This window comes from Pseudopodoces humilis, chromosome 7, assembly GCF_049639895.1.
Source record: "Pseudopodoces humilis isolate 2021_Gansu_Grassland_sample_001 chromosome 7, ASM4963989v1, whole genome shotgun sequence".
Lineage (NCBI taxonomy): Eukaryota > Metazoa > Chordata > Aves > Passeriformes > Paridae > Pseudopodoces > Pseudopodoces humilis.
In genome coordinates this window covers 38,206,690-38,221,607 of record NC_142206.1, presented here as the reverse complement: position 1 = coordinate 38,221,607, position 14,918 = coordinate 38,206,690, and the positions used below count along the sequence as shown (strand labels likewise).

The following is a 14,918-nucleotide window of genomic DNA, read 5'->3' as shown; positions in this document are numbered from 1 at the left end:
GTTAAGCCCTTTTTTGGAATTGTCTTGAGAAATTCAGAGTGCAAAGATTGACATGTGAACATCTAACTACAGGAAAAGGAGAAAAAAATGACTCTGTGCTAGCTTCACTGTTGAGGCAAAGAAGGATACAGATAGTAAAACTTAAAGGAAATGTAACTGAGCAACTGCTAGATGGGAAAATGGTGAAAGATATAAATAAACATTTGACATTTGTGTTATATCATAAGTCATAAGTGTTATACTACTTTTTGCATAAATTCCAAAAGAAATTTTAAAAAATTGAGTTTGGCAGGTAGATTCCAAAAGTGCATAGAGAAAACCTACTTATTGTCTGCTGTGCTTTTTATAAGAAATTAGTTCCATGGTGGTTTATAAGTTAAAATTTCCTGATTTTCAGTAATTTACAGGTGGACTGTTTTACCTGTAGCTGTCTCTGCTTGCTCCAGTGCAAGTATTTCTACTTTCGTAACTTTGTAGATGTTTACGCATGAGAAGAAATGATCTAAATGTTAGATGTACTTCTATTTTTCTTTAAATAGCACAAGTGACTATAGAAGAAATCACTCCACTTGTTCCTCCACAATCAGGAGATAAAGGACAAGAAGATTTAACAAGCTATTTTTTAGAAGCACTTTTGAAATACATGGTAATTCAGGTATGTTCTACAGTTTAAAAGCAAACAAGTATGAAACAATTAACACCTCTTTGTCCTTTATAGTAAGTTTCTTACTTGTAGCACTGCAAATTCATATAAAAATGTTTTAAAGAATCCCTCCTTGCCAGACACTTTTTTGTAAAAAGCAAATCGTTCTAGAAAAATGTTCCCTTGTCTTCTGTGTGAAGATTCCTAATCTGTTACCACAGGATCTTCCATCAGATTGTGGTATGGAGACAAAACAAGACTTGTCAGTCACTTCTATCAATGCTGATTTCAGCTCCCTTCTCATTTTCATATCTCCCCTTCCCTGTCCTGTTGTCTTCAGCCAGTGGATCAGCTGTGTGCAGAAAATGAAGAGTTGAATGAGTATTTAGTCCATGGTGTGCATCTCAGACACACACAGTGTTCTTCCCTTTGAAGTCTGACAGTTCCGTGATCTGAGCCAGTATGGGGCATAGCAACAGCTTCTGTCAAAAACTGTGGCTCAGCTGTTACATGTTATGTAATTGATTTGCTGGCTAATTAGCACATGCTGCTTCTGAGCCTACTGTGCTGTCATGTGCTGCATGACATGGTAGGTGTTGCTGGGTACTGCCTTCTGGGTCAGACTTGTCCCACAGAATCCAGTTGGGTACCTATAAGTTTCCTTCACACTTATACAGGTTTTACTAGAGAGGATGGGCAGCGTACAAATATGATTTATGTTAAACATTTCATGGCTTCCCTTTATCCATCTTTCTCTGTTAACTTGCCGTGCTGGAATAATTTCCAGCCTCATTTTATTGCTTCCAGCATCTCACACTTTGAATAGAGGTCTTCATATTTGTTATCTGTAGATTAAGCTTAATGCTGCCTATTTACTTTGAAGAAAAATAGCCCTTATATTTTTGAAGACAACTGCCTTTTCTGTAATAAATTGGTAGTATTATATTTAAATTCAGATAGGTTATTGAGACAGGTGTCATAGAGTTTATTTGCTATGTGAGTGCTGAAGTGTTCGCTGAAGTCTCTTTAGAGGCCACCGATAATTGCAAGGCTCTTTGATATTAAGTTCTGCTAGTGACTTTGAGTCACTAAATTATATGTATCAGCTAATCCATTGAGTTATATTGGGGGTGAAATATATGCATATATATTCTACTCTACACACCCATTGCCCTGAAAATGGATCATAATAGAACTGTGGCCTTTGAGTAAGAAATGGAGAAGTAGAGGGGAAAGGAACAAAACAAAGAAAGGGGAGTCTTCCTTTATAGTAATGATAGACCTGGCAGATTACCTAGCTCTGCATGCAGATGGATTCTCAGGAACAAAGATGGAAATTGCATGTTGTATTTCTTGAGGAGAATTTACCATGTTTGGTACTATTTACCATGTAGAAAAACATTTTACACAGGGGAATGCTTAGCACTCACTATCCATGAAAGTACATCTGTGTAACTCAACTTCAAAGTTGTATCTGTTGCTGTGGTGGAAAAATTTGTTTGCTTCATGTTGCCAATTGCACAAATGAATGAATCCAAGTACCTATTATAATGTCTATATGGACACTTGTTAGTGTCAAAATGTCATAAAAGTAGTTGTCAAAGAAATATTTGGAATGGCATAGGTAATTACTCTTTTTTTATAAAACGCTTTGAAATATAAAAACAGTCAATTTGGGCATGCTCCCTGACTTGGCAAGATGACTACAAAAGCAAATGTATTTCTCTTGGTTTCAGTATTTTTTGTGTTCAAGTTCATTTTGAAACAATATTTTGGAAGAAAGCAGTCTTTGTTTCATTGACATTTCTCAGCTAGTTTTTGTGTCATCTTTCTAAAACTGTTTATTAAAATATGTATGATTTTGTTTCAAAGAAATAACTTAAAAAGAGGACATTTCATCAGTTACCTGTTTCTTCTACTTGTAGATATTTACTTTGTCCAAATTCTTGTTTTAAGGTTAAGAGTTTAGAATGGAAGAACAAGGAAAACCAGGAAAAGGGATTTTCATTTTTATTCTCGAATTTTAAGAAATACTACTTACCTTCTATTTTCCCAAACATCTGTAAGGAGACCAGCTTGTATAACCCTATACTTGGTAAGTGTTAACACAGCTGATAAAATCATTACATTTTATCTAATAGTGATGTTATATCTGATTAGTGAGAGATGCCTTTGCCTAAATTAAGGTGAGAGTGAAATCAAATGCTGGTTCAACAGTACTGACTTTATTTGGTAACATTGACTGCATGGGGAAGGAGACAGAGAGAGGGAAAAGAGAGAGCACTAGCAGAAGCTGGTCACCACCCATGGATCCAGTACTGTCTTGTTGGGCCTTCTTCAGCCTGGGCTTGATGGTGGCGTGTGGGTCCTGGTTTGTTCATCTGTTAGTAAGTTCTGTGCTGAAAAGGGTGCTGGATCCACAAGGTCTGCTGCTGACAATCAAATCTTTTCAGTATTCCTACATTTTAGAAACAAAGGGATTATTGCTTATTGGCTACAAGTAATTTAGTTCTCTTTTTAATTAGTATTTCCTCTTCTGTTGGTCAGATGAATCTCAAGTTAATTAGACTGCGTGTTCAGCTGTTCTCTTCTCTTGAGATGGTGGGTTTCTTAGGTTGATGAGTCAGTGGTCACAGATCTCACCCTGTGCAATTACCTTTTATCCAGCTGGAACTGATTTTAGCAGAATTCTTGAGATGGTTTTAATAGTTTCTTCCTTCTGCCAAATGTTCTTATGGCCCCTAAATTCTGCGTTCTTTGTATCCACTATAGTAATACATCATTCTTCCTAAGCTTTGTTAACCTCCCCCTCGGTCCTACCTGGACAAAGGTACTGCCTTTATACAGTCTGGGTTCTGGGTATCCACAGGGTGTATTCGGGGGAACTTTGGTGGCCAGCGGTGGCCACAGATGCTGCCTGTCCCATAACTTGGGGTGATGCTTTTTTGACCAGTGATATGCATATAAGCAGGTGCTCCTTGTCACACAGTCTGTCACAGTGTGTTACCCAGGATGTGCTAACCAGATCTTGCCTCCGTCAGGCCTGGAATTAGCACCTTCTTGTAACAAATTCCTCTCTTCAGTGGCCTCAACAATGTTTGAGACAGGTAATTATGCTCTCTAACAAGACAGTGTAGCAAAGCAGTTTTTAGCTTTGTTGTCCATGAAGGGCATTCTCCAAAGGTGTTTGTCATGGAAGAACATGTTAAGATTCCTGTTTATAGATTTAATTTTCTTTGTGGAAGCCTCTGACCCTTTCATTAGAGTCAATCTTGATCTGTTAACCTGAATGAGATAAATCAAATCTTCTTGTAAAACCTTTCTTTAATGTGACCTGTATTGTTGGTCTTAGAGTTGTGCTCTGAAGAGAAACTACTGCTGCTGAAATAAAAGGTGTTAGTGTGCTGTTCTTTGGGTGTGTTGGTTTTATCTGTACAGAATCACAGTGTTTGGATTATATGGTGCTTGCTCACATATAATGAGCCCTTCTGATAGGGCAAAGTTAGGCTTTTGTGTCAAGAACATTTTATCAAGAGCTTGCAGTAGGAAAAGGAAGCTAGGGTTTAGCACAATCTTCAAAACTAATGGTGCTAGAATGTATCTTTCCGTATAGAGAGTGGAATGTTAGGTGTTTTCCAAGCAAACCTGAGTTTTACTCAGAGTTTTTAGCCCATTTTAAACTAGGATGTTGTTTGCCAATCTTGATTTTGTTCTCTTAGGTTTGCACGTTGCAAATGTTGCATGCAAATGTTGGTTGTAGGCCAAAAGAGTTCAAGACTCCTCTTTGCAAAGTAATACCTTGTACACAGGCTTTAAGTTACCGTTTCATCACTTGAGTCATACAGCCATGTCACCATTCCTCTTACCTGTTGATGCAGCATCTCAGAAGGACTCTCCAGAGTAGTAATCTCCAGACACAATTCTGTATTCTAGAAATCAGGCTGTCAGGAAGTTTGTTGAAAAGGTCTTAGGTTCTTCTGGTCCATGTACATTTATTTGGATTTGAGAGATGGTTGTGTCCAATTCTCCTGGGAAAGACAAACAGTGGGCTTTCTCATCTACTGGAGAAAAATCAGTATAAATACAGCCATAAGTAACCATAGAGTAAGAGTTATTGCGCAGATGCTGAAGAGTTCAGTGATAAAATAGCTACAAGAGGGATAGTAAGCTGTGCTGAGAAAGCAAACCTACTGTTGCTTGATGCTCCAGAACAAGAAATATGGAAATGCTATTTTTCTCTTTCTGTGAAGATCTTTAGTCTTCCATAGAAGTGTTACTGTAGTCCTCTGTTTTTCTGTGAACTGTAAACAAGAAACTTCCAAGGCCTTAGTAAAGAAGAGGACAATCGAAAACATGAAGAAATGTGCACAGATCCCCAGAATTGCTGTGAGTGCCTTAAACTGTGCACAGTGAGCAACTATAATGAGGATTTTTGGAACAATACAGTGATGAAAACAACAGAAGCACTGGTAAGTTTAATAATTTTTTCTCCTCTAAGATGTTCTTCTCTGGCATACATCTTCCCAACCTATTTGAAAATAATCCTGTGCTTATTCTTAATTCACAGCCTTGAGGCTGAAAGCAGGGCAAACTTGGGCTCTGAGCCTGCTCCTAAGAACAGTTCTCATGCTACTGGTGTAGTATTTAATTTAGGAGAAGTCATGAGGTACAAATCAGAACAGTAGTTTCAGTAAGCAAGCATTGATACAGAGCTTTACTGGAGACAGTATACTGGACTGAGATTTCTTTCCTGATAAATGTGTTGCCTACAGCAACAAGCACCAAGCATTCCAGTTACAAGAAGGCTAAGTACTGTGGCTCCTTCAAATTCTGACTTTAGTATTACAGACTTAAAAGAGGAATACAACATTAGAAAAGCCCATGAGATTGTTTCTTGAGGGGGTATGGTTTGGTGTAGATTTTTTTGCTTTTTTATGTTTTGGTTTTGGGGTTTTTTTTGCCTTAGTGTTTATTTTGATTGTAAAGCCTTTGTTAAATATCTGTTGAAATTGGGTTAGAAGTTGTTTAGTAAGAGCTACAGATACAGCAGTAATATTGCAGGGGCATTGCTTCTTCCGTCATAGTAATGTGCCTTTCTGTGCCATTTCCAAGCCATTTAGATAGGCTCCTTCATTTACAGGGAAAGACGTAAGTGGGCTGTCCTACAGCTGTCTTTGGTTCTTCATTCCTTACAAACCCTTTGTGGTCTTAAAAATTAAGCATGGTCAAAGCTTAGAGGTGTCCACTGTATTTTGGATAGTCTGTTCACTTTCTACCCTATGTATGTCTTTCATCACTTTCAGCTTCCTGCCCTTTTTGTCATCAGCTCACATCAGGTTTCCAGAGGGGGAAGAGCAGGGGGTGGGGAGAGCCCAAAACACAATAGAAAGAAAAAATGGAAAGTTGGGGGAAGGGAATATTTGCTCTTGTGCTGTTTGAGTCCATCTAACAAGCTCTGTTTTGCTTTGGTTTTATGTCTGTGTTCTCTTCGGAAGCCTTGATACCTTCTTCCAAGATGGGGCAGAATTTGAAAATACAAGAAACAGCTGGGAGGATACATTTGAGAAACAGCTGGAAGGAGGATACATTTGAGAAGCAGCACATAATGCAGTTGAGAAAAATTATAGAAAGTGATGTTCTGAGAGGTTATCATGAAACAAAGTGACAGTGTGCTGCAAAAACATGTTTACTGCATGTTTAGTCCTTCTGAAAATACTGCCAGTATTGCAGCCTCTGTGCTCTGCTGAATGCTAGTAGATACCAGAGAGAACTGATTTTTGCATCTTTAAATGCTGTGCTACCAGACATTTGCTTCCTTTTTCACAGATTGTACTGTTACACATGCTTGTTTAAGATACCTTAATTTTTAATTTTTTTACAAACCTGCTGCTTTCCACAGAATGAAAACAATGTACTGGGGTTTTATTATTTGCAGTAAATAAAGCATTTGTAAACTTGTCAAAGAGTATTCTGTGTATTTGTTACTTACTTAGGTAGATGGTATGCAATTGTGGATTCTTTACTCTGAAAATAATGCTTCCATTGAAAGGTGTGGATGTAGTTTTGAAGTTTGTACAGGAAAAATTCCTCAGTTGAGCAGCATCGTGATGGGTTTATCACTACTCATGTATGTGGCTTTTGAAATAACACTGAGATGGACCAGCACAGATGTCCTCAGTGCAGGTGCTGCATCTTGTGTATTTGTACTGATAACAATGACATCTTTACAGCAGTCTGGCAGATATGCTGGTTTCACTTTAGATGCCTTAAAAAGGCTGTCATAATATAATTGCTTAGACAATGGCTGATTATTTCTTCACTGCTGTCCAGATTTGTCGCTCTTGGATTCTAACACCATAAACTGGCAAAGTTACGTAGGATCCTTTAAAACAGCTCTTGACTTTGCTTTGGGAAGATACAGTCAGGGAATAACTTTATACGGTTCAGTGTGACATTTTAAAATCTTCTTTGGCTCTCACCATTAGTATCCTTGAACTGCCTTCTGGTTGACCTGTAAAACCATGGAACTTCTCTCTTGCTCGAACACTGCATGCACTGCAGGCTACAAAAGAGTTGAGCCAGTGCTGACATAACCATCTCTGTTCATCTGTCACTCTCTGTATATGGACAGGACCATCATTTTCCATGCTTCCATCTTTTTGTTAGTTGGTTTTTTGGTTTGGATTTTTGTTTATTTTGTGTTTGTTTTGGTTTGAGTTTCTTGAGGGATTTTTTGCTGTCACGAGATGGAAATCATGATACTGAAACACCAGCATCAGGGTGTCCTGACAGCAAATATCATAATCAGTCCTCACACAAATTCTTGTCTTCTTTTTGTTTTGGAATACATCTCTTATTTGCCCTTATAGGATGAGGACTAGGGTTGGTTGGCATGCCACTTTCAGAGAAATGTCATTTGCACATGAAAGTACCATTGCTGCTTCAGGTTGATGATTAGTAATGCAGAACTATTCTGCACCATATCTTGGGTTGTAAAACCCAGAAATTACATTTTCCAGTGTTAAGTCACAGAAGAATGCACAATTTAAACATGGTATCCATGTGTCCCCCAATCTTCGTAGTGCTTTTACCACACATGTTCATTCCATCCACACTGAGTTAAGTACTGTCATGGTTTTTTTCTGAAGCAGGTTTAGGAGTACTGATGACTCTAGCACAGCAGAGAGTCAGAAAAGTGAAACAGTTCTGAACCATCATGTAGAACATGGGATGGCAGAAATGGAGTTGTCAGTTCTAGTCTCCAAACAACCACAGTTCCTGCCAGCTGATGTGCTCCTGAGCATCCTTCATTACATTCCTTACAAGCCAATATAGAAGCTATTGCCATGGAGTCATCTTGCAGCTAAATCATTGGAAAATATACATGCCTGTGGTCTGGCAGCAAAGGTCAGCAAGACTAGCCAGTGCAAGTGCAGCCCTAGATGAAGCTGCAAAGCTCATATGGCTTTGGATTTCTCTGTTCTGTTCATCTTTCACCTTCTGCAGGGCCAGAAGAGGCTGTGTTTATTGCATTTGCATTTTGGAATTATATATCTCCCATTGTATCATGATTAGATTTGACAATGTATTAATTTTATGGGAAAACAGTTTTCTTGTATAGGTCATAGTTGTTGATGTTTTGGTACTTGGAACTTTGTAGTTTTTAATGAAAATTGGAAGTAGTGAGTTTGCTGAAGTTTATCTTGCTGAAGTTTAAATATTGAGTATAACATATTTTAAAAGAACCTGAAAATAATGGGATGTGTTCGCTTGCATAGAAAAAACATGCAAGCAAAAACAAGGCTATAGAAATCACTTTCAGATAAAAAATTAAAAGTTTTGCATAGCAGGAATAAGTTTCTGTCTTTTGGACCAACAAAAGGTTGTCTCCCTTCAGGAGAAAACTCAAGTATTTTGATGTCTTACAATTCTTGACATTTTCTCTGTTGCATCCATTCCAGCACATCTTGGAATGAATGGTGCAACAGTGAATGCAAGAAAACTGCCTCTGAAAGTTTATGTGTGTTGCTTATGGTTTTAGGATTTCTTATGCAGATCTTTCTCTTTTATTTTTAAGATTTGTATTTTTAAGATGTTGTATTTTCATACAGATATACCACAAATGAGACCAAAGCCACACTACGTAATAGTTAAGAAAGATGCTGAAACCAATGAGGCAATATATTGCACAAAGGAACCTTTCATTAAGGCTCGTGTTATTGTCATTCGATGGTTGGTGTCTTTCTGGCTTGAGCCAAAACCTCATACAGGACCTCATATTCCTGGGATGGAAGGTGAAAACGTGCCAAAGAATATTCAGGTAAAACCAAATACACAAAAATGTATTTCTTTTCACGTTTTTGGTTTAGTTGTTATGTCAGCAGTATGCTCTCCTCCAATAATTACAGCTAAGAAACAGTTTTAAAAAAAGGAGGAATTTCTAAAGAAATTATATGTTTATTAATTCACTTTGAAAGGACCTGCAATGCTGCTTTCTTTTTTCAAATTCTGGGATTTGTTTTTAATCAACTGGACTTTAGAAGCCTTGAAATGCAGTAAATTCTTCTGTTTGTTTTTTCTTTAATTATTTGTGCTGTTTAAATTTTACTTAAATTGTACTGATTTATTGCTGTACTGAAAATGAACTATGGAATATTTTAAATTTTTTTTTCAGAGAGCGGCTGCTAGCATGGCTTCAAGGGAGGATAGCAAAAATGACAGTACAGATAAGCAGGATAGAAATGCAGAACCAGAACAATCTCATTCTAATACAAGCACTCTAACAGAGAGAGAGCCAAGTTCTTCCAGCCTCTGCAGTATTGATGAGGAGCATTTAACTGACATTGAAATTGTCCGGAAAGTCTTTTCTTCTAAAAGAAGCAATGTTAATTTTCTAACTGAGATTTTTCGACAGGTAAAAAACTCTCTTTAGAATGCAAGAATCTTGATTACTATATTGTATATTTTTATTATGTCATGGATTTTTTTCAATAGCACTTGTTAAGCAGAACATTATACCAAGTTACAGTTTTTTTCTGTCATCTTGCTTTCAAAAATCGAAAAGCTAAAATTCTGAAATATTTTCTGTGTAGAATACCCCTAGTTCCTGATTTTTCTAATTTTATATCTTGAATAACCAGTTTAGCAACATTTAACTTGGACTTCACAGTTCCCTGTAGACGGGAATATTTAATCTTCTCGTACATCAACACTGTAGGTATTAGAACTCACAGCCAACCATATTAACATAAGCCTCCTGTGGGAGTCTGCAGCTGTTACAGAGCTGTTTTAGGAGCATCCAAATGTCCTTTCCTTGTGTGTGTTCATCAGACGAGTAGGACAGATGGCTATAAAAGGTAGCAGTTTCTGTTTCTGACTTCACTGCAACCAGAAATGTTAGCTGAGCATACTCTAAGTTGTATTTCTCTACTGGAAACTATTAAACAAATTTAAACTAAGAACATATGCCAGAATATGGAGTCTTTATTAATAGTAACTTGGAGTTCAATGTGGGAGAATAGAACAAGATAAACTTTCTTTCTGCCTCATGCTATAGATCAAAAGACAAAGAGAGTTTTCTCTCTTAATAATAGTAGTAGAATAATAGTAAAGAAAGATATACTAAGTTTCAATGCTTTAAACTGCAGAAAGCTGAACATTTTAAAACTCATTTATTTGGATAAAGTAAATATTTTTGAATGAGGCAAATAAATGTCAGAAGCTTATCCACATCCCTAGTATTGAAGAGCTTGGACACATTACTGAAGGACGTAGCAGAGTTACCCGAAATTCAGCTGACACTCAAGAGTTTATGGGGTCTTGAATGTAGAGTGTAAATTATCAATGGTCTACTTTTCACTGTCCCCACAGTGAAATGAAGCAAAGGCAATTTTCTTCACTCTTTTCACAAGTGAGTTTATTAGATTATTTGGATTTAATGTGCAATTATTAGATCTTATTTACATCATTGTTTATCCAGGAGTTTTCAGTGTAAATTAATTTCTAATATACAAGATGTTTGTAATGTTTTTAAAACATTAGGACTAAGTTATTCTTGCCAAGAGTGGTGGAAAGATGATTTGTAGAGAACAAGTTTTATGCATTTTAGACTTGAGGGTACAAAAAATATATATATGGGCTTGCAGAAGAATGTTAGACTTGATGAGCAAGTATATGACTGAACTTGTCACTTTAATCCTGTAATACATAGCTGAATTCTTTTTACTGTGATAATGGTATGAAATACCTGTTTCCAGAGTGAACATACACCTGTGTTAAGTGGGCCCTCCTTAAAGATATCGGCAACACAGCACAGACCTTGTAAAACTGTGTGTTAGTGTAGTTTATCTGTTCTTCTAAATATATAATTAGGGTATCATGGTCCTTGGTAACTGTATTTATAGTTAGTTAAAGTCTTACTAATGTTAAAAGTTTCTGGTTTATGACTAGTTTTTACCAGGACAGCCAATACAGAAAAACTTCTGAAGAGGGCACTGATCAGCTATCCCACCAAGTCATGATTTTTAGGGACAATAATACTGAAATCTTTTCAGGGAGTCATTTGCTTTAAGGATACTGTTTTGTAAAATCTTAATTAGCTAAAAATAAGATAGACAATTACCAGTATTGTGTGTCACTTGAATTTTTCCTAGTCATTTAGAGCTGGTTTAATTCCACTTTTCTAAATCCTCTGAATGGAAGGATTCTGCTCGTTTGTTTAACATGTTTTGATGGGTGCTTGGGTATTAATTTCAGCAAGCTAGGTGCTAAGTAGATATTTTCACATGAATTCTTATCTCTTTCAAAGTATTTCTTGATAAGATTTTTTATTTAAATGTGTGGGGTTTTTTGTGTTTTCAGTTTACATATGAAGAAAGTGAGCAGGTGTCTAGGTTTGGCGATAGTTTGTATGCTAGGATGCTATGCTCGCTGTATTTTTCCACCTTTACCTCTTACAACTTGTACATTATAGAACCCAATTTATTTCAAATATTGTAACAGTGTTTTGTTTCTTTCTTTCTCTACTCAAAGGCATTTCTGTTGCCAATATGTGAAGCAGCTGCCATGAGGAAGGTGGTAAAGGTGTATCAAGAATGGATTCAACAAGAAGACAAACCATTATTTATGAAAGAGCCTGAAGAAATAATGCAGTGCACCACTGTAGATTGTGATGAAAATGTTGACCATAATTCATTAGAAAAAGGAAAAGAAAGAGAAGAGGTAAAATATTATTTGTTAATATTTGTTCTTTAATCTGCCAGTAGACAGATAAGTGGCTTCCTTGATAGTTTATATGAGGTTTTCTTTGGTATCAGAGCATTTATTGGGGAAAATCAATGGTAAAACACTGTATGGATGAACTACCAATTTTATCCATTATTTGTAGCTTTTTAATATGCTTAGTTCAATTTAAAATTTCTTATCATTTTATGAACTGTTTTCAAGATGTGGATTATACAGTATGCCAACTTTCAACTCTGTATTTATACAAATAAAAGGATGACAAAAATAGTAGTTACTTCATTCAGGTACTTTAACATAATTGCTACAAGCCTCATGAAATATTGTTGTGTCTCAGGTGCATTTGCCAGCTGTTGTTTATTATTTAGTACCTGTTGTATCCATTTTCCTTTAATATAAAGCCAAAATACTTGTCTAAAAACCATTGGAATTTTAAGTAAAACTATTTTTCAGGAAAAAGGAATGAACTCCAGTCATATTAGAAATTCAAACTGGACAAGAAATGGCTGTTATGAAGATGCTTTGCATAAAACATCTGAAATTGATACTGAAGAACAAAATGTACGAGCTGGAGTGCAGTCAGTATTGCAGGTATGCAATAGACTTGGTATTTAATTTTATCTAAGTTATGTATCTAAAGTTACCTAAAATTCTTGTCAGCAGCACATAAAGAGTGGAATGTAGTACAATACTGCCACCAGGGAATCCCATTCATTTCTAAAGCATCTCTAAATTTTAAAATTTTTCTAAATGCAACAAGTATGATGATAAATGTTAGACAAATGGGGACTGGTTCAATGTATCTTTATTGACCTGAAGTAGGACAGTGTATAGACCAGTGCTGGGTAAAACAATAAAGAGAAAAAATAATCCTCCTGCTACTGCAACATCTTCAAGTAATTCCAATCAGGTGTTTTATGAGAATGTTTAGAGGCTTTTTTATTTTATGCTATTAGTCACAAAAGCCAAAACATCCAATCCTGTAGTTTTTCTAGTCCGATTAGTAAGGTGCACAGGGTTTTTTTAAATCTTTTTCTGAATTTACAGCATGTTTGAAAAATTTGATGACGTGCCATAACTCTGGTGATATCCTTAAGGAAAGCAAGAGTTGCAGTTGTACCCTAACAGAAGTTTTTTAACAGCTTCTAGGCAGTTAATTTCTCTCAACACAAAAATTGTGTTAAGTTCAAATGTTTAGCAAAATGCTTCACTGAAGATGAGGCTATGGAAAATTGGGAGGGTATAATTTGAGGGTCTTTGAAATGCTCTTATGGTTATAAAGTGTGTGCATTTGTCTGTGTGCACATACATTCGTATAGGTGGGTATGTGATTCTAGCCTCCAAAATATTCTTATATCCAGCAGAAAATTGATTCTGAACGAAATAAAATATAATGTGCATTTTCCACTTTACTATATGCACTTCTACTGTGTGTGACCATGCTAAATAAAATTCATTTTTACTACAGCTTGAATAATTTTATGAGTAGGGTTTTCTTTTGTGCTGTACACTGTTATATAAATAAAAATAAACTTTGTAATTAAAATCACTTTTAAATTCAAATACATTACAGTAATTTAAGCTTCATAATCTTTGTTTTCAACAACTTTTTAGAACTTGAGGTGTCACTGAGAAAAGAAATACAAAGTATCTGTATCTGTTTGCAATATACTACTAAGGCTTATACTTCTGACAGTATCTTGAAGATTATTTGTGTTGAAGTTTTGTAGACAAAGGTTCATTTGACTACCAAATATCTTTTTTTTTTAGCCTGAAACAGACTCAAGACATCATTCTAACCCAGTACCATGTCTCAATTTGAGAGATTTCCTGACCTGGAACCACGTTTGATTTTCTCTGTGGATCATTAATCCAATACTTCTGTCTTGAGTTTTTTTCCCACTTAGTGCTTGCATAGACTTATTTCTAGGCATTTAGAATAGGTTAGGTTCATTAGTTGAGGCTAGTGAATGTAAAACTGCTTACTAATTATTAAAAATTCAAAGCTTTCAGTAGAGGGAAGTTATGACTTTAGTACCAATAACTTCTTGTGCCTGAAAAAAATAATTGAAAATCTAGGCCTGAGATAAAAGTGTTTTCTAAACTTACATAAAAATATAGTAACACTTCAGTAGCTGCTTCTCTAGCTCCTACAGTGTCCTTTCCTACTTTTTTTTTTCATAATTTTCATTCTGAAGGCCCTAATTCAGTGCTCACAGAAGTCAGTCACTTTGGGGAATGTGTCCAGTTTCCTACTTTTGGTAAGCCTGACTGATCCCAGTGGGATGAATGCTTCAGTTTCCCAGAACATAATACAGGCTGTGTCATGCTGAGGGACACACTGTGTACCAGGACTATTTCATGCAGTTTACCATATATTGTACTAGTCAGTTCCAGGCTTACAGGTGGAACTTTTGTGCAGTGGACTTCTTGCTGAGACATTTGTGTCCATCATATTAAACTAATTATACTGGGTAGTTTGTTGAACCGTCCATCAGTGAGAACAAAAATACACAAATAGGTTTTGTAGAAAAAATGAGGAAAAGGTCAGTCTCGTTGCTTAATCATTACTTCAGACTAACATATTTAAACATACACTTCTGTGTGCATATGCAACCTTTACTGAAAAAGATTTTCTGTTATAGATTTTTTTCTTCCTGGTTCTACCAACTGAATTGCAGAAAACATCAAAGTGCTTCAGGATCATCCACTCTTTTCTGTTTACAGGTTTTTATAATAAATTCTTCAAATATATTTTTTCTTGAACCTGCAAATGAATTCAAAGCTCTGCTGGATGAACACACGGATATGTGCAAGCGCATTCTCAATATCTACCGCCACATGGTAGTTCAAGTGACCATGGACAAGAAGACATGGTAAAATGCTAATGCTTTTATCTTAGATTATTAGTTCACAAGACAAATGCGAAAATTTACTTGATAGTAAACGCAGTAGAGTGGTATTGGTTATATGAACCAGTTCCTCTAAATCAGTAAACACATGAGCTTGAACACCATAGACAACTTATCACAGT

At 36.1% G+C, this 14,918-nt stretch overlaps 1 protein-coding gene across 16 annotated transcripts in view; it reads left to right on the top strand.

The window, feature by feature from the left end:
• Nucleotides 1-14,918, top strand: part of RALGAPA1 (Ral GTPase activating protein catalytic subunit alpha 1) — a 132,941-nt gene that overhangs the window by 16,959 nt on the left and 101,064 nt on the right. For all 16 annotated transcript variants that reach the window (XR_001331301.2, XM_005520288.3, XM_088057820.1 and 13 more), the window contains exons 7-13: nucleotides 540-655; nucleotides 2,600-2,738; nucleotides 8,755-8,963; nucleotides 9,318-9,557; nucleotides 11,675-11,863; nucleotides 12,338-12,475; nucleotides 14,612-14,760. Coding sequence is in view for 15 of the 16 variants with exons in the window: in XM_005520288.3 (XP_005520345.1) it covers nucleotides 540-655; nucleotides 2,600-2,738; nucleotides 8,755-8,963; nucleotides 9,318-9,557; nucleotides 11,675-11,863; nucleotides 12,338-12,475; nucleotides 14,612-14,760 (1,180 nt within the window). In the remaining variant the exon portion in view is untranslated. The remainder of the gene's footprint in view (nucleotides 1-539; nucleotides 656-2,599; nucleotides 2,739-8,754; nucleotides 8,964-9,317; nucleotides 9,558-11,674; nucleotides 11,864-12,337; nucleotides 12,476-14,611; nucleotides 14,761-14,918) is intronic.